Source organism: Trematomus bernacchii, unplaced genomic scaffold, assembly GCF_902827165.1.
Source record: "Trematomus bernacchii unplaced genomic scaffold, fTreBer1.1, whole genome shotgun sequence".
NCBI classification, from domain to species: domain Eukaryota; kingdom Metazoa; phylum Chordata; class Actinopteri; order Perciformes; family Nototheniidae; genus Trematomus; species Trematomus bernacchii.
Genome location: NW_022987905.1, coordinates 2,094,469 through 2,117,751, shown reverse-complemented (window position 1 = coordinate 2,117,751; position 23,283 = coordinate 2,094,469). Strand labels below are relative to the sequence as shown.

The window sequence follows — 23,283 nt, the reverse complement described above, 5'->3', positions numbered from 1 at the left end:
AGACAGTTTAGCCATCATGAAAGTGACTTTAGGGACCGTTAGTAAAAACAAGTTCTCAGAACGGAGCTGATGGGTTCTCGCACTTTTTCCAACAAGGCAAGGCAAGTTTATTTTAGGCAATTCAAAGTGCTTTACAAAAATGAAAGACATTAAGAAACATATTATAAAATGGCATTTAAAAGCAAAGATATATGAATAAAAGTGACAGTGCAGTGTGAGACACATCTGAAATGTTTAGGTCTGACTCTCAATCATTGCTAACTTTTTAGCAGATACAGTTTTCTATCACCTCCCTTTCTTTCTACTTTCTTGTTTAACTTGTCCTTTAGTTATTTCAAGTGTGTCATGCTAAACGAACCCCCCTTTGGAAAATTCTAATCTGACCCCATGGTACCTTTTTAGTTCTTTGCTTTTTTTTTTTCCAACATGAAAATATGCAAAAATAAGGTGGAAGAGCACAAAGAATAGCCTCATAAATATAGTGTGCTACTGGTTTTGTCTACGGGTGGTCAGAGAAGACCATGCAACCCGAGCATACAAGGAGCAATGGTGCGTTCAAGGGTTTTAAGGTTTGTAATGATCAGTGGTAGAAGGGATTAAACGAGTGTCGGCATGCAGAAGATGCATTTATATCAACCACATCACCGGAGTCCAGCACCGACATTAAGGTTGCAGCAATAACTCTCTTTTTGGCATCAAAGGAAGAAAAAAAATCCTTAATTTTTACACCAGTCGTTGAATGTGGGGCTTAAAGAGAAATAATTGTCAATTAGGACTCCAAGATAGGATTCCATCTTTGAACTATCTTGTATTTTAGGACAAAGTATTTCTACTTCTGGGGCCTCATTTATAACGCCTTGCGTAGGATTGACGTAGGAAGGTTGCTTACGTAGTACAAAGCACAAAAATAGGTACATAAATTTTCCGCCATTTTCCGATTCACAAAACATTGCGTACCGGCGAGGGAAGTGCGTACGGCACTCCCTACGCCTGTTTCCCTTGAAAAATCACAATCGACTCGTAACGCCCATATTTGCCTATACATAGTCAAAGAAACGCCCATTCATTCATTCATTTTTGACTGACTGCATGAAGAAGATCGCAGGAAATTACGATAGAACAGCTAAAAAAGACATCTCACACCGTGTCAGATTTTGGTTATTGTGGGGAGGTCGAGATAAATCATATTGTTTGGTGGATGCAGTTTGAACCAGAGTAGCAGCATGGAGGTCGGATCGTCACCAAAATAAATAAATAAGTGGTCCGAAAATAGTTAATGACAAAACAAATACACATAACCTTCCTCAGGCAGTGTGTTTGTCCCGGGGACAGGAGACACCCCCTTGATGAGAAACTGTAAGAAATGATCGGGGAATCCCTCCGGAGTGGAGTCATGACGACTGGATCTGAATTATTTTTGTTGTATTTGGTGGTTTGTGTTCCAGCTGTCGATCAGCAACTATATATCCATAATCCACCAGTTAAAGGAAATACAATGTATTGTGTTATATTAGCTGTACAATTTACCACATATGGTGTTCTTAGTTTCCATACCTCCTGTGTTTTACGAGCGACTTATCAAGTCTTGGCAAACGGCATAAAACACGATTAAACGTGATAGTATATAAAACCATGCTCGTATCTACAACCTATAGAAATGCAAAACGGCGTCAGTTTAGACGTTATTCTGTCCTCCTGCTTACCGCATCATTTATGAGAAAACATTTCATAACATTAACACAACATATTCGAGGTGGTTTTAAATAGCATATCCGTATTTATTTATTTCTCCAAGTTATGTTTTTGTGTGCACTGAGGAGTCTCAAACAGGCGTTTGTTTAATCATTTTAAGATTGGCTTTAATCAATGTTTGAAAATGAATTCTTCATATTTGATAAATGAGAGGTAACATTTTATTTATGGTATTATTTCCACATATTTCTCTCCATTCTTCCTTCTGCCAACGGTGTCGCAGTTTCTCGTCTCTCCCGTTTGTGTGCTTAGTGCGTACGCATGGGTTAGAGTTTGCGTGGAGGACAGCACATTTTCCCGTCAAGTTAGTATTTTATAAATCGCAAACATTGCGTAGAAACTGGCGTACGCCATTTTTTGAGCGTATATCCCTTTATAAATGAGGCCTCTGGGGCCTCATTTATAACGCCTTGCGTAGGATTGACGTGAGAAGGTTGCTTACGTAGTACAAAGCAAAAAAATAGGTACAGAAATGTTCAGACATTTTCCGATTCACAAAACATTGCGTACCGGCGAGGGAAGTGCGTACCGGCACTTCCTACGCCTGTTTCCCTTTATAAATCACAATCGACTCGAAATGCGGCGCAGCTTTTGCAGGCTTCACGTAACGCCCATATTTGCCTATAAATAGTCAAAGAAACGCCCATTCATTCATTCATTTTGACTGACTGCATGAAGTAGATCGCAGGAAATGACGATAGAACAGCTAAAAAAGACATCTCACACCGTGTCAGATTTAGGTTATTGTGGGGAGGTGGAGATAAATCATATTGTTTGGTGGATGCAGTTTGAACCAGAGTAGCAGCATGGAGGTCGGATCGTCACCAAAATAAATAAATAAGTGGTCGGAAAAAAGTTAATGACAAAAAAATTACACATAACCTTCCTCAGGCAGTGTGTTTGTCCCGGGGACAGGAGACACCCCCTTGATGAGAAACTGTAAGAAATGATCGGGGAATCCCTCCGGAGTGGAGTCATGACGACTGGATCTGAATTATTTTGTTGTATTTGGTGGTTTGTGTTCCAGCTGTCGATCAGCAACTATATATCCATAATCCACCAGTTAAAGGAAATACAACTGTGTTGTGTTATATTAGCTGTACAATTTACCACATATGGTGTTCTTAGTGTCCATACCTCCTGTGTTTTACGAGCGACTTATCAAGTCTTGGCAAACGGCATAAAACACGATTAAACGTGATAGTATATAAAACCATGCTCGTATCTACAACCTATAGAAATGCAAAACGGCGTCAGTTTAGACGTAATTCTGTCCTCCTGCTTACCGCATAATTTATGAGAAAACATTTCATAACAGTAACACAACATATTCGAGGTGGTTTTAAATAACATATCTGTATTTATATATTTCTCCAAGTTATGTTTTTGTGTGCACTGAGGAGTCTCAAACAGGCGTTTGTTTAATCATTTTAAGATTGGCTTTAATCAATGTTTGAAAATGAATTCTTCATATTTGATAAATGAGAGGTAACATTTTATTTATGGTATTATTTCCACATATTTCTCTCCATTCTTCCTTCTGCCAACGGTGTCGCAGTTTCTCGTCTCTCCCGTTTGTGTGCTTAGTGCGTACGCATGGGTTAGAGTTTGCGTGGAGGACAGCACATTTTCCCGTCAAGTTAGTATTTTATAAATCGCAAACATTGCGTAGAAACTGGCGTACGCCATTTTTTGAGCGTATATCCCTTTATAAATGAGGCCCCTGGTCTTTAAACACTCGATTCCATGTAAAGATCCAGAATTCAAACTAAAAGTGCAACAAAAACAAAAAGTACTCATGTAAAATGACCCATTTCAGAAAAATATTAAGTACAGAAGTATTATCAGCCTAATGGACTTCAAGTATCAAAGTAAAAGTAGCCGAATGGTTCCTGTTTTTATCACATGAACAAACTTTTTCATCTTGTAGTTTTTCAATATGGAGCCAATTTCAGAGACTTTGTAGAATACATGATTGATATGTTATATTGATATGATTAATATAAGCATAGTGTGTTTATATATAAAAAAAGTAACTGAGTGTTAAATAAATCTAGTGGAGTAGGATTATAAAGTAGCATGAAATGGAAATGCTCAAGTAAAATGATGTAAATATAATACATTCTGCTTGATGGGTATTTTTGCATAATGACTGATATTGCAAAACAGCTGATTTCCCCTAAAAACTCCTGTGACTTAAAACATATTATCTTGTGTATTACTGCCTCATTTGTGGGAAGAAAAAAAATGCCACCATGTAAATTATTGAGTGCTTAATCAACTTCCTCTTTTGTATCCACACACGTATATTCCAAAGGCCTGTTTGGCAACTGTAGAATAATTACTCTGTCAGATGAGTAGTTGGAATGTATTTTGTGCATTGGCATGAAACAACAAGAAACCAGGAAGGTGTATTTCCCCGAGACCACGCCTCCTGAGAGTGACTCAAGATAAGGCGATGCACAGCAAGCTGAATCCATATATTGACGGAGAGATGGCAACTACAGGTAACATCCTCACACTGCAGACATTACACTGGGAGACGCTGTCAGATTACATTTCTAAAAATGGTGTATTACCACCAAGATTACATTGATAGTAACAAACTAAAAAGAGCAAAGAGTGTTTGTTGTATAAAGGTCAGATTGGATTTCTTCTCTGTAAACTGTACTGTTCAGTAGGCTAATACTTTAAGTGTGAATCTCTACGCCTACTGCCTGAATCTGCTTTATGGTTTTCACTTTCTTTGGTTCATTTGTTCTTTTTTTATTCAGCAGGTAAACCTATATGTTCATAAAATAGTGTGTGTGAGCTTAACTGTGTGTCTTAACTAAAACAGCATTTTCTGTCAGCTCAGATTTTATTTCTGCTTATTTTAACCGTAGTATATGTGCTTATGTGTTTCATTGCATTTGATATTGAGGTAATCCAAAATAAAGTATCCAGGTTACATAACTTTCATATTTTGATCCTCAGAAGGATTACATGATCCTCCCAACCCTGCTGCTGATGACATTTTCAAAAAGTATTTATTTTATTTCTCCTCAGTGGAAATAGTGTCGAGGCAGCAGTGGGGGGCGGCTGCTCCGAAGAAGGTGCCGGATAAGATCTCCTGTGCTCAGAGAGTGATCATCCACCACACGGACACCCCACACTGCAGCAGCCGCAGCGAGTGTGTGAGCCGCGTCGCCAGCATCCAGAGAGGGCACATGACTGAGAGAAAATGGGATGACATCGGGTACAAGTGAGTAGGGACATGTGGTTTCTGAGTGATGTTCATACAGTGTTTACAATGTGGACGTAATGGAGGGACACTTAATTATGTGTTATTTCTCTTTAGTTTGGACCTTTTTTTCCAATCCTAGGTCCTTAAAGAGGCCCTATTATGTGTCTGGTATTTCCCCTTCCCTGTAGTGTGTTCTATAGGTTTGTGTGCACGTAAATGGTCTGTAAAGGCTAAAATCCCTGTGTTCTCTCCAGACGGAGTTTCTCTCCCACACACTGAAACGAGCAGAATATGCCCTCTAACCATAAACTCTGCCTGTGTTTCAGTTTCCTGGTGGCAGCAGACGGGGCGGTGTTCGAGGGCCGTGGCTGGGGCGCGGTGGGGGCTCATGCCAAAGGCAACAATCATGACTCACTGGGGATTGCCTTCATGGGCAACTTTAAAAGTAGGTGTGCTCTTAATCTTTTCATCCATTGTGCAACATAAAGACAAGGTTCTCACGGGTCAATGAGTTCTGTCTTTTTCCTAATGAACGGAGATCATTTGTAGGGAAAATATCAAGGAAATAGAAATATGTCATTGGTCATTAAAGCGACTTCAACTTGGATATTTAGAAAATGTTATCTTTTAATTTCCTTTTTTAATGGAATGCACTTTTCATACACAAAGTGCTTCACCAACAAAAACAAAAAGAGAAAAATAACACTACCACATGTCACACATAACTTCATGATTAATAAATACATGAATACCAATAAAAGCCAACATATAGAAGGACTGAATAAAATAAGAATAAAAGGAATTTAAAAACAGAAAATGAATAAAATAAGGATTAAAATTTAAATTAATTAAATTATTTCTGGGTTTGTATCTTTGTGGTGTATTGCACTTATTGTGAGTTACTTTGAATAAAAGCATGAAATGTAATGTGTTAAGATGTCACATATGATGACGATGCATTTTTTATATTTTAGGTGAAGCACCGAGCTGTGAAGCGCTGGCTTCAGTCAAGCAGCTGCTGCAGTCCGGCGTGTCTCAGGGCTTCATAAAGCCCCAGTTCGGCCTGTGTGGACACAGAGATGTGGGAGACACTGAATGTCCCGGGGCGAAGCTTTACACTGTGCTGCAACAACTGAAGAGCACATAAGGCTTATCTTTAAAGGTTTTAAGGGCCAATCAGTTCCCTGGCTTCACAAAGAGTCTGTGGTAATGCTATAAACATGATCATTCAAATAAAACATTAACCCTAACTTTTTCTCTGTGCTTCTTTTTTATCATCTGAAATAAACAGAGGTGGATTAAGAACTGCGATTCTTTTTTTATGAAGTAAAAGAAACCAAACTAAATTGAAAAAGTAATCTGTTACAAGCTAAAGTCCTGCATTCAAGAAGTGACTTAAGTTACAAGAGTATCGGCATCTAATTATACTTAAAGTACCAAAAGTAAAAGTACTGGTTATGCCTAAAGGTCCATTTCAGGATCATATATATGAAACGACTGGATTATGATCCGTGGTGGAAGAAGTACTCGGATCCTGTACTGAAGTAAAAGTAGCATTAATGTCAAAATACTCCATTAAAAGTCCTACACTCTGAAGTACAGGTCAGCAAAATGTACTTAAAGTATACAAAGTAAAAGTACTAACACTGCAGAAATAAATATGTGATATAATATTATATATATGACATTATTAGATTGGTATTGTACCATCAAGCAGCATTTTACTGTTGTACACAAACAGCGCTTTGATACACACATTATTCATGTGATGACTTTTTTGTAATATATTGTATAACTTTTACTTTCTTGTACCTTAAACAGTTTGTCCACTAGTACCATTTTTAGAGATGCATTATGTTCAAAGTTTATCACATGCTTTTTGATTCAACATCTGAAAAGTCACTAAAGCTGTTTAATGAATGTAATGGAGTAAAAGTATAAGGTAGTATCAAATGGAAATACTCAAAAAAAGTACTCCAAAATGTAACTCAAGTACAGGAACTGAGTAAATGAGTGACTTTCCACCAGTGGTAATAAGGGAATGTTTCGCAGGCTGACAGACAGGGGGAGCCACCACTACAGGCTTTAGCTCTGCAAACAATATTCAATTCATTCATTCAACTTTGAAGTTGCTCACAATGACTTATGGGTAACACTTTATATTAAGGTACACAAATTAACCATCAACTAGTTGTTAATTAACATGCATATTAGCAGTATATTGGCTCTTTATTAGTCATTATAAAACACTTATTAATGCCTTATTCTACATGACCATATTCTACAAGTAATAGGCCATTAGTTGAGAGTTTTTCCTCAATAACCCTCTAATTAGTGCTTATTTATTGCAAGTAAGGAAGTTGTTGTACATGAGTTTTGGTCTTAATATGCTCTGCTCAATATGGGCCTAATAAGGCAGTAGTACCACAAGAATAGTAATTCTCCCATAATAACACTTAACAAATATGATCTATTCTTATGTAACAAGACATGAAACTATAAGTGTTAATTGTGTCTAAATAACTCAAAATTAGGTATTTATATCTAAGAATATGTTCCCTATTTTAAAGTGAAGTCTTGTTCATAACCAATAAGCTAGTAGTTTGACTCTAATTGACCTGAACAGGTTCCCTATTCTAAAGTTGCCTCCTCTTCACACTTTGTAAATACATTATAGCACACAACTACTGAAATTAACCTCAACAGTACATGAACAAAGTAGGCACACGTTGACATATCAGTTTTATTAATGAACCACTAAAGAGAGGTTCAGACACATACCAAAACATGTCAAGTTTCTCCAAGGCTGAGAACACATAGGCAGCTTCTACTTTTTAATAAAAACAGATTTTTAACAGATTGTATGTATTCGTGATCATACTGTGTGACCTGCTTGTATGTACTTACTTACACACTAGGTGTACTCTTCTCTCTATTTGTTGTACTGTCTCAGTGTGAACATAGATTAAACAGCCAGCCAAACTATTTTGAGAGCCAGGGAATGAGCAGCCATGCTCCTTTATTGAATTATTTGTCCACTGACATTCAAACGGAGTGAAACTATAAAAAAAGAAGTTACAAGGCACTTAATGATCTCTTACATGCAAGTGTAACATACACAGATTAACACATGGGACCGCTAAGTGTAAACAAGGTAAATATAGGGGAAATTAGTAGCAGTCTACTGCCATGCTATTCAGTTCACTTTCTCCTACTTCCTGTACCCGGTTTCTTGTCTAACCTTCAGTACAAATTTTACAAAAATATAAATGTGCAAATATGAAACATACAGGTCAATATCATCTTGCTATTGGTAGCTGAACCGTCAATACCCCAAAACATATTCTTAGATATAAATACCTAATTTTGAGTTATTTAGACACAATTAACACTTGTAGTTTCATGTCTTGTTACATAAGAATAGATCATATTTGTTAAGTGTTATTATGGGAGAATTACTATTCTTGTGGTACTACTGCCTTATTAGGCCCATATTGAGCAGAGCATATTAAGACCAAAACTCATGTACAACAACTTCCTTACTTGCAATAAATAAGCACTAATTAGAGGGTTATTGAGGAAAAACTCTCAACTAACGGCTTATTACTTGTAGAATATGGTCATGTAGAATAAGGCATTAATAAGTGTTTTATAATGACTAATAAAGAGCCAATATACTGCTAATATGCATGTTAATTAACAACTAGTTGATGGTGAATTTGTGTACCTTAATATAAAGTGTTACCAACTTTTTTAATTTGATCACATTCTTTAACTTTCCGATGCTTCTTTTTAGTGCAGTATTAACATGGCAGGCAATACATTTCAGTTATCTTTGCTCTATAACAAGGCATTAGGCTCAACTTTAAAAGATTATATTGCTTATGATTCAAATATTTTGGAAATAAATGCTATATTTTCTGCACTATTTTACTTTTTTACTAATGTGAGGCCTACAACAATTGTCTTTGATAGAGCTGTGTTTTAATGCAATTGTACGGTGGCCGACAGGTTCAAACACGCTACAACAGCCGAAAAGTCAAGTCAAAGTCAACTTTAATGTCAATCTTTCTCAGTTTGTGTTTACAGACAGAGAGATCGAAATGACGTTTCTAACAATCCCGAATGTAAAATGATACAGTAATACAGATATGTATAAAATATGTATATCCTATATTAGAGCTGCACGATATTGGAAAAAACTGACATTGCGATTTCTTTCCCCCCTGCGATATATATTGCGATATGAAAACATACAGGAATTGAAGAAAAAACGTTTTTTTGTCCGCAAACCATCCTTTCTTGAACTTTAATGCTATACAATTGGTATTTGTTTAACTATATTTAACCGGATGAAGGATTTTAGTCACGGACGTCTGGATCTTAAGTTATCAGAGCAACAAGCTGAGCTAGCTCGGTTAGCAGCGCCGAACTGCCCTGGAGAAACACATGAAACTACTTTATTCAGTGTTTTTGCCTTTAATCACCGGTCCGTTTGCTTTGGAGATTTGATTGTGATTGGTGGTTTGCTGTGCATGCAGAGCCTGCATGTCACTCACTCAAGTACCCCTGACATGAGAGCCGCCCAAGTTTTCCTTTTGTAGCAAGCAGCAAAATAATTGTAACATGACGTGTTTGAGTTAATTTGCCTATTTAATATCGCAAGTCGTAACACATTTTTTTAAATCGCACGTCGCATATCGCGATTATCGTCACGACACGATATATCGTGCAGCCCTATCCTATATACACAATCAACAGACACATTTACACATATGCACACATTAAGATAAAAAACAACAACAATCAATATTCACAAAATAACAGTCACCTCAATCTCAATAACTTTGGTGCAAGATTGTCCATAAAATGTGCATTTATTGCAGATTGTCCATAGCAGCGTAAAAAAAGTGTCTTGTGCTGGATTTTGAGTGTCTGAGATTTTGAATTCAGATTTTAAAACATTTCCATTAGGAGAAACACATTGCAGCTTCAGTGACAATACAAATATAAAAACAGAAATGTGCCAAAACACGTGCAAATTAAGAAACATCTTCACCAATGTACAACGTTTACTAAAAGCGCTGCATAAAACGCTGCAAGAAACTCAAAACATAACGGAATTGAGGGTTTAGTGACATTCAGGGATTATAAAGTTGTCCAACTGTAACTGTTGGCAGAGTTTAGTCTGTTTCATAATAGAGGCTGCTAATGAGAAATCACTGTAAACAACACAAGACATGATATTGAATATTAAACAAAGAAATATAAACCAGGGGATTACAGGTATTAAGAAAAACAAGGTGTGCTTTAGAGTCTGAGACATTCCCAACAAGTGCTCACTTGTGTAGCGCGGGGATTATGGAGGAAGACTCATCTCAAATAAACTAAAGAGGAGATGACAGATTAAATGTGTACTTCCTCATGTTTGATGTCTGGCATATGAACTGTCAAACACAGCATAGGAGGGGATTACTTTAGAACAGTATTTAACTGTTTTTAGGTTAGTTTAAATGTGAAATCTGTTGACATAATACATTTAATTAAAGTCAACGTTTCCATTTTTCCATGTTGGGGAGTATTGGATTGCATGTAATGAGTAATCAGGATACAAAAACAAAGATTCCCTACCCGTTACATAAAACAATATGTAATCAGATTACTGTCACATTTAAAACAATTGGAGATTTATAAGTAAGTGTTAATAAAAAATGAATTGTCAGGTTGTTAGGTTTATCTTATATTGATTATTAAATAAATAAACCTCACAAACTGACAGTTTTTCTTTCAACAGATTAGTGTTTCTTGTGGTATTATTACTTTACATTTGGATCTCTATACTTCTTCTACCTGTAGTTTATGTTGGGAAGTTAATCAAGTAATTTCAGTTTCTTTTAAACAATAACATGTTTAGTAATAAGTGGAATTACCCTGCACTATTCACAGATATTTCCAAGCGTTTTACTTCTTTACGAGATCCTTTTGGGCCACACATCTTCTTATACTTTTAAAGGCATTTTGCCAAATCATGGTGTCAGAGAAGGTGCACAGGAAGAAAAAAAAGAGCGCGATGAGGCCAGCCCCGAGGGAAAGGCTTGTGCAGGGTTGAGTTTCATGAGTCCCGGAAGTGTTATAAGTGAACCCGAGAGTTCACCGATCAGTCACACAGATTGACAGCATTTAATCCTTTAAAAACGCCTCTTTAACTCAAGTATTATCCAGTTTATATGGATGTGTTTCTTTTGACAATGGACATTGAGTGACTTAAAGGCCTTTTTGAAAGTGATTGTTTTTCTTTAATGGGTTAAAGGGGCCATATTCTGCTCATTTTCAGGTTCAAATTAGTATATTGTGCCTCTATTGTGACATGTTTGCTTCCTTTAATGTTGAAAAGGGTGTTTATTTTTCTCATAATGTGCTGCAGCACCTCTTTTCACCCTCTGTCTGAAACCAGAGCCCAGTCTGCTCTGATTGGTTAGCTAGCCGCTCTGCTCTAATTGGTCAACCACTTGGAGATGGTTTCTTTTATATTGTGATACTCAGATTTTTAAAGTAACCCCCCCAACCCTTGAAATAAGAGGCTGTTGAATGCACCACTTGTGTCACTTTGAGATACTTTCTGTAACGCTCCTGTGATCATGCGCATTTGTTCTCTCTGTGTCTTTGGCTCCTCACCACTTTGCATCAGAGTTCAGTGAGTCGCTCTGCTCTCATCACTGGAAGTCTTTGAGGACTTTATGACAGATATGGCGGACTTGAAAACTTCTGACCGATTTTTCCACAAATCCTCATTCAGCATCAGCAGCCTGCTGTTGAGACGAGAGGGAGTGATGGATGAGGAGACTCCTTCTGCGTCCCAGAAACCTCCGGAGAAACCCAGCCAAGAGAAAAACTTTGACAGTGAGAGCACCGGTAAAGGGGGGAGCAAACCCCTGCCTACGACTGGGAAACGTGAGGGGACTCAGAAGAAAGGAGGAGAAGAAGAAAGCATTAAACCTGAGAAACCTCCTTTCAGCTATAACGCGCTCATCATGATGGCGATCCGTCAGAGCCCGGAGCGACGGCTCACTCTGAACGGCATCTACGAGTTCATCATGGAAAACTTCCCTTATTACAGACAGAACAGACAGGGGTGGCAAAACTCAATCCGGCATAACTTGAGCCTGAACAAGTGTTTCGTTAAAGTGCCGCGGCACTACGATGACCCGGGGAAAGGCAACTACTGGATGCTGGACCCCTGCAGCGAGGACGTGTTTATTGGTGGCACATCTGGGAAGCTCCGGCGCAGAGTCACGGCTGGATCCAGGACCAAGCTTGCGTTAAAAAGAGGAGGAGGAGGTCGCCTGATGTCCTCCAGCACCGCCACCAGTGTGACTTTAGCCGCCGCTGGTTCGTTTTACTGGCCACCGTTTCTTCCTCTCCAAACACCAGTGCGCACTCACCTTGGCACGGGGACTTACCTGACACCGCGGTTCCCAAACCACGCCACCTCCATGGTCTCCCAGCGGCTGAGTGCGTCCAGTGCCGCGGATGCAGATCGGTTCCTACAGACCCACCAGGAGATGTCTTACATCGGACTCAGCTGCGCGCAATCTCGACGCCATCAGATTGGCACCGCGTGCACCGCTTTCTCCACGTCCATCCCCGCGTGCACCCTGCCTCTGTCGGACCCCTACTCTTTTAACATGATCTCTGGACAAGCCAGCTACTTTTACTCTCACCAGATCCCCTGTGCCGCGGCGTTCAGTCCGTGCCCAGAGGAGTGCGCCTCGGCCAAGACTTCTGCTCCGGGACAGTTTTTATCCAAGAGCAGCCACTCAGAGCTGGGAGGATTCTGCAATGACTTTCCGAATTACTGCCCTCAAGTCAGTTCAAGCCCCTCTTTGTCTTGGAATATAGAAAAATAGAGTCAAATACATTAAAGATTTAAAATATTGCTGTAGAGGTGTGATTGAAAAAAAAGGCCCATTTATAAGGGCCTGCAGACTGGATTTTATTGCTTAAATGAAAAATATCCCACAACATTTCCCAAATAATTTCCGTGTTAAATTCAAATATATATTAACTAAAATGGGAAATGTTTTGCACTGACTTGTATTATTTCATCATAACGTGTGTTGTGCAATCTGTGTCAAATTAACAAAGTAATATCTGACACACAAACAGTAAGGTGAGGAGGATTTCGAAATGCCATCTTCCACAATTGTGCAAACAAATATGTACATAATAATAATAAGGACAAAGTGTCATTTTTCATTCACTGACATTTGTTTTTTCCAGATATGGGTATGCACTTGTCAGTATAGAAATTGAGTTGTGTGTGCGCATGAATTATCTGCAAAATAAAATAAAAAAATGTATCAAAATAAAAACGAATCTGTCTTAAGTTATTATTTTTGCGCAGGATGAGACCTAGAGTTAAAATGCTGTGCAGTGCTGATAAAACGACAATAGTTATATTTTTGTAATTTAAAGAAAAGAGACAAAAAATGGCTATTAAATGTATGTTCAATCGAAGGAGTTGACATTGTTTTATAATAAAGAAAATAATTGAGATTGAAAAATTACGATATTAAATTTGTTGCATTTGTTTTCTTAATTGAATTTCCTTAAAAATATTTCTATGATAAATATAATAAAATGAATCAAATAAAAGATAATCATAAACTCTAAATGTATACATAACAGCAGAACATATATATCTATACATATTCTATTCATGTTTTTACTGTTGATATATATTTATGTTCACCTTTTTTATACTACTTGTATTTTATTTATATTTATCATATTGTAACTCATGTGTTATTAACTTTCTGCTGCCGTTAGAAGAAAAAAAATCCAAATTTGGGATAAATACATATAATATGATCTAATGTTGGATTTTTTCTTTTTAAAGATCAACAGTTCAAATGTGCACCCGAAGCTTTTCCTGAAGAGACATGATGTGGAAACAGACTGAGACATAACCTCAGCAGGTAGACATGACTCACCTGCAGATCTGCTCACCTTTCCCTCACCTCTCACTACATTCATATAAGAAACTAGCATATTATTATTGTTTGCAGATACAGATTGAGGCAGCTTTCTGGACGGCTGCCTCTGTGATACAATGGCCTCTTTATATCAGAAGACCCCGGCCCGTCACCTCTCCAAACCTGAAACATGCCTGGTGGTTGAGCAAAGGGGAATGGATATCTTCACTGTTGGCAAACTCTCAATATAGATAGATGCGAAGATAAGAATATTGTCATCCGTGATTGTGTCTGAGCTGAATCAACAGGTTTATGGCACACAAAATAGTTTTATACCCTGAGGCAGGAGTAAGATGATACTGTTTGCTTTTAGAGTAATAAACAATCGCTTTTTGAGAGCTCCACTGATTACTTCCGAGCTAATAATCACAACCTATACTGATTTATAAAAAAAAAAACTCAAACAGACAGTTGGACTGACACAATTTGGTGATACAAGCTGATAAGGGATAACGTAAGGCGAACAAATCTATCTTCTGCTGTTCACTTTAGTGTTTACTTCTTGTCTGTCTTCTTCTGTTGTTCCTGTTAGTGTTTACTTCCTGTTGGTCTTCTGCTGTTCCCTTTAGTGTTTACTTCCTGTTGGTCTTCTACTGCTGTTCCCTTTAGTGTTTACTTCCTGTTGGTCTTCTACTGCTGTTCCCTTTAGTGTTTACTTCTTGTCTGTCTTCTTCTGTTGTTCCCTTTAGTGTTTACTTCCTGTTGGTCTTCTACTGCTGTTCCCTCAACTGTTTTCTTCGTGTCTCTCTTCTTCTGCTTTTCCCGTTAGTGTTTACTTCCTGTTGGTCTTCCTTGGTGTTTCCTGATGAAGGAAAACGAATGTTTTATTTTCCACAGCTGACGTTAAATTGAACGTACAACGGTCTGCTGGCGAAAAAGAGTAGACCTGTCCAAATGCAACAATCAGCATTGAGTATTCAGCTATAAGCCAATGAGATGGTTTTTTTCTTGACATTGTTCTTGATTGTGTTCACTTTAGGCCACTTTGTGAGATTTCACCACCAACATCAATGTAAAGTGAAACAGTATAGCTACATTATTTGCACGAAAGGTAAAATGAGGAGGGGGAGTCGCAGAATTGTTAACTTTTTATTTTATGTGAAAACAGAATAGTGTATTTTGTAGGAGAACAAGAGAGTTAGGAGAGGGTTTGTCATGTTGCACATCACTCTGTTGTTTCAGAGTAATTTCTTCTCGCTGTCCATTTGATTTACTTGCTTTACGTGATTTTATGCTCTTCTAATTGCATACATCACATACATTGAGCTCACTTTACATGCCCACAGTTTAAGTTGTAAGTATTTTGGCTAAACTAGGTGTGCTTACAAAGATTAAGAACAGCTCTGGAAATCAATCCTATACACTTGGGTCTCTCAGCAGCACACAGGCCTCCATTATCCTCAGCAAGTGGCTTCCACAGGTAGACCTGCCACTCTTTGAAAGCAGGTGGGTGGGTTGTACACCCCCAGGCGTCTGTCTGTCTCTCGCCGGAAAGACAATCTCTCAATGTCTCACTACTGCTGTGTAGATAGTGTAGCCTACATTGCCGTCTCTCTCTCTTTCTCTCACACACACACACACACACACACACACACACACACACACACACACACACACACACACACACACACACACACACACACACACACACACACACACACACACACACTTTCCCCTGTTTCTTGTTGTGTTAAAGAGCAAAACAAAGACTTATCTGTTTGGGTCTGCGGTGTCACGTTGGCGGCTCCTTCTGCCTTTTTTCTGTGACAATTTCCTGCAAATGCAATGCATAATGCCCGGCGTAAAACATAATATAATTCTTAAAATAAAATAGATGAATTAATAAAATTGAGTAACAAAGATATTTGTGAAAATGTAATGCTTCTTTTAGTTTTGCAAAATTGTATTGACATTTGATATAGTACCATGTCATTAAAATAATCAATAAGGGATACATTTGAGAATACAACATTTGTTAATGAAATATTTTGCCTATACAAATTGAGTTTCCTTTACTTTCCATCTGAAGGCCAAATGTTTCTGCTATCATATTTTGAAATTTGAATATTTGTAAAAGTAAGCTAATGGAATTTATCCCAAACTCTTCTAGTTTTTCAATATCTATACAAAAGGAGCATGTATTTGAATCTAAATCAGATATTTAGTATAGAAGGTGATAACAAGAGTACATTTCAGGTAAATCATTTTATTTTTAGGGAAATGTTACATTCGAGATGGGCTGACTCTAAACCTAATTTTGTGTATTTAACAAATATTTAATCTGAAATATTTTTCATTGTATTTTTCTTTTAATGCATTTTTTTATTTCTTTATATGTCTTCCCATGATGTCAACTTTTTTGAATACAAAATATATGATGTTCATAATGTTCTTGAATAAATAAAGGGAAGAAACTAAATGTGTGCTGTTCTTCTTCAATGAAGTGGTGACCCGGAAGTTATTGCCAAGGTTTTTAAGCGCGCAGTAGGTGAACCGGAAGTAGCTCCATCCACGCTGGTCTTGCTGAATCGTTCCGGAGACGAAGAGCGGAATACTATCTGAGAAGACTGTTTTTATAAATCTGCAAACATGTAAGTACTTTTAATGCTCAACCTTTCTTTGGCTTTGTGGTCACTTTCGGTCTTTGATCCTTAAATTAAAACCGCAGCAGCCGGAAGCTAACAGTTGTTAAGCTAACAATATTAGCATGTTAGCCAAGGCCGGTTAACTGGAGTTAATTAATCCTTTTTAAATGTATTTTTGCTTCTATATATTCTACAGCCGAGCTATGCTGCAACTCGGTTACGTTTACATTATACAAATAAAATGCTGTATTCATTCATTTCATACTGCTGTGGTTCAGTTGATAAGTTACTTCAGTAGTACACAAAAGCATTGATATGAGCTAGTTAGCCACATGCTAATATCGAGCACTACAGTGTTAACCGTTGATGCGACTTGTGTTGTTCCTTTTTATTCAAGAAAATATATATGTACATCAAACATTACATACACTCACACGCACACAATAGTGACACCAAGGGGACATATACAGAGTGAAATAATAAAATAAAGACATTTAAAGAAAAGGGTGGTTAAAAACAAAAGGTAACATTTCAAGTAAAATATTTATGAAATACACATTTTCTTTTTATGACATTATTTTTAATAGTGGTGCCATATTGTTGTAGGTCAAAGTAAAAACTGTGAAAATCAGTCAATTTCTTAAAATACATTTTGTTGTACAATATTTGTATTAAATCCATCACCTTTTAAAGTTTATTAAAATGTCCTCATCCTGAAGTTGTATCGTTTTTCCTTTTAGAAAACACTCAACACCTAGAGTACAAGCAGAGATAAAATAAATGACGAATTGTTTCTTAATTTGTCTTTAAGTTGTGAATGAAACATCTTTGACTTTATTATTGAGAAAACAAATATTTCCAATTGATTCCTTCATAGCCCCTCTCCCTGAGGGCATTAACACACTGTTTAGCTTTTAATGCTTGAGCCATACCCGCATCAGAAGGAACTATCAGTGTATTTTAAATATAATGAAGGTGATTTTAGTTGTTAAGTTTTATTTAACCAAATATACACACTCCTTTAAAATCATTTAAACCATGGGAATTAACGCCTTTTATGTAAAATAAATTACTTTCAATTAATACTTAAGCTGAATATCATAGTTTACATTTGTGTTGTTGGAAATGTTTACTTCTTTGTGTTTTAAAATCCTCTGCACTGGGAAAAAAATCTAAATAGTTTGGAGGGATAATAATTAGATATGTGGTGTATTTGTATGTTTCTTTTATAGCTGTTGTTGGTGGAAAACTAATACAATCTTTATCTGCATTTTTGATAATACTTTTGTACTGAACAAAACTGTCTGTGTTAAAACGTTACACATTAGTGACATACCCAGGCATAGTGAACTGCATTACCTTGTCATGGTTAATGTTGTGTTTTTTACTTTTCAAATTCAAATAGCTTTATTGGCATGACCATAATGACAGCAGGCTTTCTGTGGTAACACCCTAAATGTAATGGTAAACTCTTATTTTGTTTGGTCAAAAGTCCCCAAGTCAATACGGTAAATGAATCCAGGAAACACATTCCTCTAACATACGCAGTAAAATGGGACCCAATAATAATACATACGATTTTCTACAGATCTATATACTGAAGCAATGTTGTAATAAGCCCACCTCTAATTCAATATAACGCCTTTTTTGTGTAATATTAAAGGGGAAATGGTTTTCTGACTAGGAGCAATACTCGGCATATTTTTTTATCAACACATTGATTGGTATTGTTTTTTTATTTAGTACAGGAAAGAGACTATAAAGGACGCAATAATGATGAGATTAGCAGTAACAATACAAAAATAAACAGCCAATAGGATCCTTCAGCATTTAAGACAACTAGGTCGACACCCCAATAAGTCAGTCAACTTTATTGTCAATCTTTCAGTTTGTCTGTACAGACAGAGAGATCAAAATACCGTTTCCCACAATCCCGAATACAAAAAGATACAAATATATATATATATATATATATTAATATATAATATATATATATATATTCTATATATATATATATTATATATATATATATATACATATATATACATATATATATATATATATATATATATATATATATACATATATATAGATAATATACATATATATACATATATATATATATATATCTCTATATAATATATCATCTATATCTATATATATTATAATATATATATATATATATATCATATATATATATCTATTATATATTACTATGCACACATTAAGACATAAATAACAGCACAACATCAATCTATACAAAATCAGTCACTTCAATATCTTTGGGAAATGTACATTAGTGCAAACCAAGAGAATCCATTTAGAGCTAATTACAGTTCATTGTTTTTCATTTCATGTAGTGTTGTGCCCCTTTCTGATTGTTTTTTAATTGGTATTGTTTTGTGTGTCTTTCATCAGGAGTCTGTTAACAAAGCCCAAGTCGGAGATGACTCCAGAGGAGCTGCAGAAACGCGAGGAAGAGGAGTTCAACACCGGCCCTCTGTCGGTGCTCACTCAGTCCGTGAAGAACAACACGCAGGTCCTCATCAACTGCCGCAACAACAAGAAGCTGCTCGGGAGAGTCAAGGCCTTCGACAGGTAGGCTCCGACCCAAATGAATCAAATATGTGCAGTGTTCTCATGAACAGCTCATCTTAACAATACTGCACATATTTTTATTATTCTTGTTTTTTTTATACTCTTTTTTTAATTGTCATTTTTGTAAACATTCATACATACACGTACATACGTACATAAATGTACATAAATGTGTGCAGGATAGTTATTGCACATATAACACATCTCCATGGGGGACAATATTCTCACCTTAATCATGTAGCAAGATATCTAAGTATATCTCAGCTTACACACCAATTACCTAAATAAAAGCACAGAGAGAAAATGTATAAGAATAATACATTATAATCATATTTGTATTATTCTGAGTATTTTGTTATAGTATACTATACGTAGTTTTGTCCAGATTTCATATATTCATTTATAATTGTTTGTTTTTTGTGGTTGTTTTTCTTACTTTTTATCTCTCATATGTGTAAAGCTACTTGGCAATAAACCGGTTTCTGATTAATCTCACCTTTTTTGTGAATATAATATCTTATTTATACATGATTTTATCCTGTTAGGGTTATTATATAATATATTTAATTCAAATGGTATTTTCACTGATCATTAACTATTGTGGTCATTCTGATGTTACAATATTGCTTTGGTCTCACTCTCTAATAGTGAGCTTTACCATTTATTATGGTAAAGCAATGATTGTAGATTAATACAGTAACATATTAACTTCAAAATGGAATAATAAATAACAGATAAATATAACAATAATCCATGAAGATAATTGAATAATAAAAACATTTAATTGTCCCTAAAGTAATACTCCTTGCATTAATATAGGTGTAATATCAGCATCTTGGGTCTGACACAGTTACGGAGCGTCCACACAGCAGCGTTAAAAAAATCTTGGAGGTGGGCGTATCTGAAGCTTGGGGATTCTTTGCGAGCAACGCGACCAATCACACGAATCTCCCGCCCCCGACATACGAAGCAAAAAAGCCAGAAGTAAACTGGATATAAACTCCCCAAACAGGCGAAAACCTACCACTGTCTCTGCCTCCTCCCTCCATGCCTGGCTCCTCCGGTTTGTATCCCGGTAGGTAAATAGGGACTGGTCATAAAGCACCGGGTGATTCCCTACCGCTATAATTAATTTCTCCTCCATTTTTTGGAATATGCGGAAATGACCTGCGGTATGTCTCTCCCAGCTTACACGCGGTTTGATTGGCTAGCGCTTGAACTGTCAGATTTGCATAAACAGGATTTGATTGGCTGACGCTTCCACCTCAGCTTCAAAAGTTGAACATTGCTCAACTTTTGAATCCTGAGATGCCTGGAAATCTCCGCTCTGCTTCCCACAATGCAGTTCGGCGAAAAGTGAGGCAAAGTGACGTCACCCCATTCAAAGTGAATGGGCAGAAGCGTTGGAAGATTTTTTTAACGCTGCTGTGTGGACGGGCCGTCACAGTAATCAATTGCTGCATACCAATGCTGTTTACATTTATTAAAACTCTTTAGTCTCATTCACCCTATTTGGTTAAATTGGATTTGTTTAAATACTCATGTTGGCAAGTTTCCCCACCAAAAAATGTTACGCAACAGTAAAAAGAAAGCTTGACAATTTCCAATTCTGCATTTGTAAATCAGCGGGTGGGAAAAATGATGCAGGGAAATAATATTAGTTAATAGTAAATAATTATCTGGTGTAACGATTTACTGTTGGTGGTCAGAGGGATGTGGCAGTCCCAGGAATATTTCATTTGATAATTTTAAAGCCTACTGTAGGTAATGTCGCAGTTTACAGCAACAGAGGATCATAGTGAACACCGACCTGCATCAAAAACACGAGACAGCTGTCAACGGGAATTTCCCTAAAAACTGCTGCTGCTCTGGAATATGCCAATTAAAATCACAAAACCCTCTACCATGGTGACGATAATATGGTGGACAGAATTTAACCGTTGCACTGTTTATATGTATTTATTCTTGTTTTATATTTAACCTCTACATCCATTCAGATAAAGCTGATATCATTCTTGAATCAAAGTAGTGGTTTTCCTCTGAGATGCAATGTAGTTTATCTGAACGTGGTTGTCTCATAGATCTGATTTTTGTTAGTACTTACAACAAAAAGTGCTAATTCCTTTTAATTACACGTTTGAGCCTCTTAAGAAGAAATCTGATTGTGTTATTATTTGTTCTGCATGAGGCTTGTTGTTATTTCAGTAGTTTAACGTGCTCACTGTCGTTTCAGGCACTGCAACATGGTCTTGGAGAACGTGAAGGAGATGTGGACGGAAGTTCCCAAGAGCGGGAAGGGGAAGAAGAAGTCGAAGCCGGTGAATAAGGACCGCTACATTTCTAAAATGTTCCTCAGAGGAGACTCCGTCATCATCGTGCTGAGGAACCCTCTCATCACGGGGAAATGAACTCTCACAAAGCCTTTCTTTTTCATTCTTTTTCAAATGGTTTAACGGCGGCGGACTGTCATTCTTTTTTTGTTTTTTTGTTTGATCACTGCAGCCGCTATTGGTTAAGATACATGGAGTCAAAATGATGTCTGTACTTTGTGGAGAGCTGTTCAGTCCTCTGTATTTTTCATTTTGATAATAAAAGTGATTATTGGATTCAAGTGTTGTAAAGATGGTTTTTTTTCTCTCTCTTAAAGGTGGGGTAGGTAATTCACTTCAGATACACTTTTTGTTATATTCCATGGAATGCTCTTAACATCCCGATAGCAATGAATATATTAAATGCTTTGACAATAAATACATTTAAAAAAAATTCATCTGTGGAAGCCGTGGTGCTGTAAAAAGCACAACCAATCATCTGAGCCGGCCCGGCTAAAATAATTGGATGGCCTACCTGCCTGTCAGCCTTCCATCTGTGCACAAACTTATCTTGTGCCCTCATTGGTCATGTTCGTGTGTGTTGGAGGAGGGGCTCTGTAAGGAAGTCTGAAGGAAGGGGCAGATTTTTTTCGGTTGTGTACTTTCAAATTCTAGCGCACTCGAGCTGGTTTCTCCATCCTTACCTACCCTACTTGCTTAAAAATATCATTTTAATGTGGTTAAATGTTTTTTATTTAAGGGGCCCTTTTGTGCTTTTCCCTTTCCTGTAGTGTGTTATATAGGTTTTTGTGCATGTAAACGGTCTGCAAAGGCTAAAATCCCTGTGTTCCGCCCAGAGGGAGTTTCTCTCCCACACACTCCCCCCTGCCTGAAAGCCTCCATTGAACTCATTTGTTTACTTCCTGAACATAGTGACATCATTATGTAACACTTGCGCTCCTATTGGCTAGCCCTCGAACACATTGTATGTTTAATGATCATCGTCGGGAAAATCTGGTGCAACGGCATTAAAAGTGAAACACGGGATAAGATAATTACAGAAACTAATAAATTAAAATCAATTGACGGTATGAATTCAAGTCAATGGGGTTAGCTTTCTGTAAACTTGATTTTAGTATTTTTCTCTCTATTGCACACTTTAAAGAATGCCTCAGAAAAAAAGTTCAATTTTCCTCAATTATCCCTCTCCTCTTCCTCCCCTGCTGTCACCCTTTCACTCTCCCCTGACAACATCTTGGGTGTCAGGCTTGATTTCAGTCGGCAGCGCTCGATATGCGACAAACTGCCGTTTAAAGGCGCGCTGCATTATTGATGAGAGCAGATGTGCTGACTGTCACTTCACACCCTCGCCTCGCTCCCATTTCATCCCGCTCAGCCCCTCCTGACCACTTTGTTAATTGTCCTAATAGCTTAACAGCTCTTCTCGCCTTACCCCCCTCTAACAGTCGGCCCCTAACCTCCCACTCTTTAGTGAGCTCAGATTTTAGTGTTCCAAGTGGCCTGGAGTTTGATTGAGTGTGTAACTAAAAACGTATCTGTATTTTTTCAATTTATCAAAATCCTTTACTCATCCCACTGTGGTGGAATTTACCTTGTTTCAGCAAAGGGACGATGCAGATACGATACATTTCGGTATGATACGATTGGAAACACTACAATAAGACACGTTACGGTACCATACGGTTCGATAACATACATTATTTGTTTCCATACAATATGCTATGATACGATTTGATCTGATATAATAACATACGATA

At 37.2% G+C, this 23,283-nt stretch overlaps 3 protein-coding genes across 3 annotated transcripts; all 3 read left to right on the top strand.

The window, feature by feature from the left end:
• Positions 1-4,184: 4,184 nt before the first annotated feature.
• pglyrp5 (peptidoglycan recognition protein 5) lies at positions 4,185-6,228 on the top strand. The gene is made up of 4 exons (XM_034114843.1): positions 4,185-4,259; positions 4,801-4,996; positions 5,305-5,423; positions 5,953-6,228. Exons 1-4 carry the CDS (start codon positions 4,211-4,213, stop codon positions 6,123-6,125), a joined length of 537 nt encoding a protein of 178 aa, XP_033970734.1. The 5' UTR covers positions 4,185-4,210; the 3' UTR covers positions 6,126-6,228.
• A 5,496-nt stretch (positions 6,229-11,724) lies between these two features.
• On the top strand, positions 11,725-12,885 carry foxg1c (forkhead box G1c). The gene has a single exon (XM_034114881.1). The coding sequence runs from the start codon at positions 11,725-11,727 to the stop codon at positions 12,883-12,885; it is 1,161 nt and encodes a 386-aa protein (XP_033970772.1).
• Positions 12,886-16,470: 3,585 nt separating this feature from the next.
• Positions 16,471-21,807, top strand: snrpd2 (small nuclear ribonucleoprotein D2 polypeptide). Its single transcript, XM_034114696.1, has 3 exons — positions 16,471-16,604; positions 19,017-19,196; positions 21,430-21,807. Coding segments are annotated over exons 1-3 (357 nt in total). The 5' UTR covers positions 16,471-16,602; the 3' UTR covers positions 21,605-21,807.
• The last annotated feature ends 1,476 nt before the right edge of the window (positions 21,808-23,283 follow it).

Bases quoted from the DNA above. Each gene is read 5' to 3' on its own strand.
- pglyrp5 (XM_034114843.1), top strand. From the start codon at position 4,211: ATGCACAGCAAGCTGAATCCATATATTGACGGAGAGATGGCAACTACA. The intron at 4,260-4,800 runs GTAACATCCTCA...ATTTCTCCTCAG, and splicing joins CGGAGAGATGGCAACTACAG to TGGAAATAGTGTCGAGGCAG. The intron at 4,997-5,304 runs GTGAGTAGGGAC...CCTGTGTTTCAG, and splicing joins TGGGATGACATCGGGTACAA to TTTCCTGGTGGCAGCAGACG.
- foxg1c (XM_034114881.1), top strand. From the start codon at position 11,725: ATGGCGGACTTGAAAACTTCTGACCGATTTTTCCACAAATCCTCATTC.
- snrpd2 (XM_034114696.1), top strand. The intron at 19,197-21,429 runs GTAGGCTCCGAC...CTGTCGTTTCAG, and splicing joins AGAGTCAAGGCCTTCGACAG to GCACTGCAACATGGTCTTGG.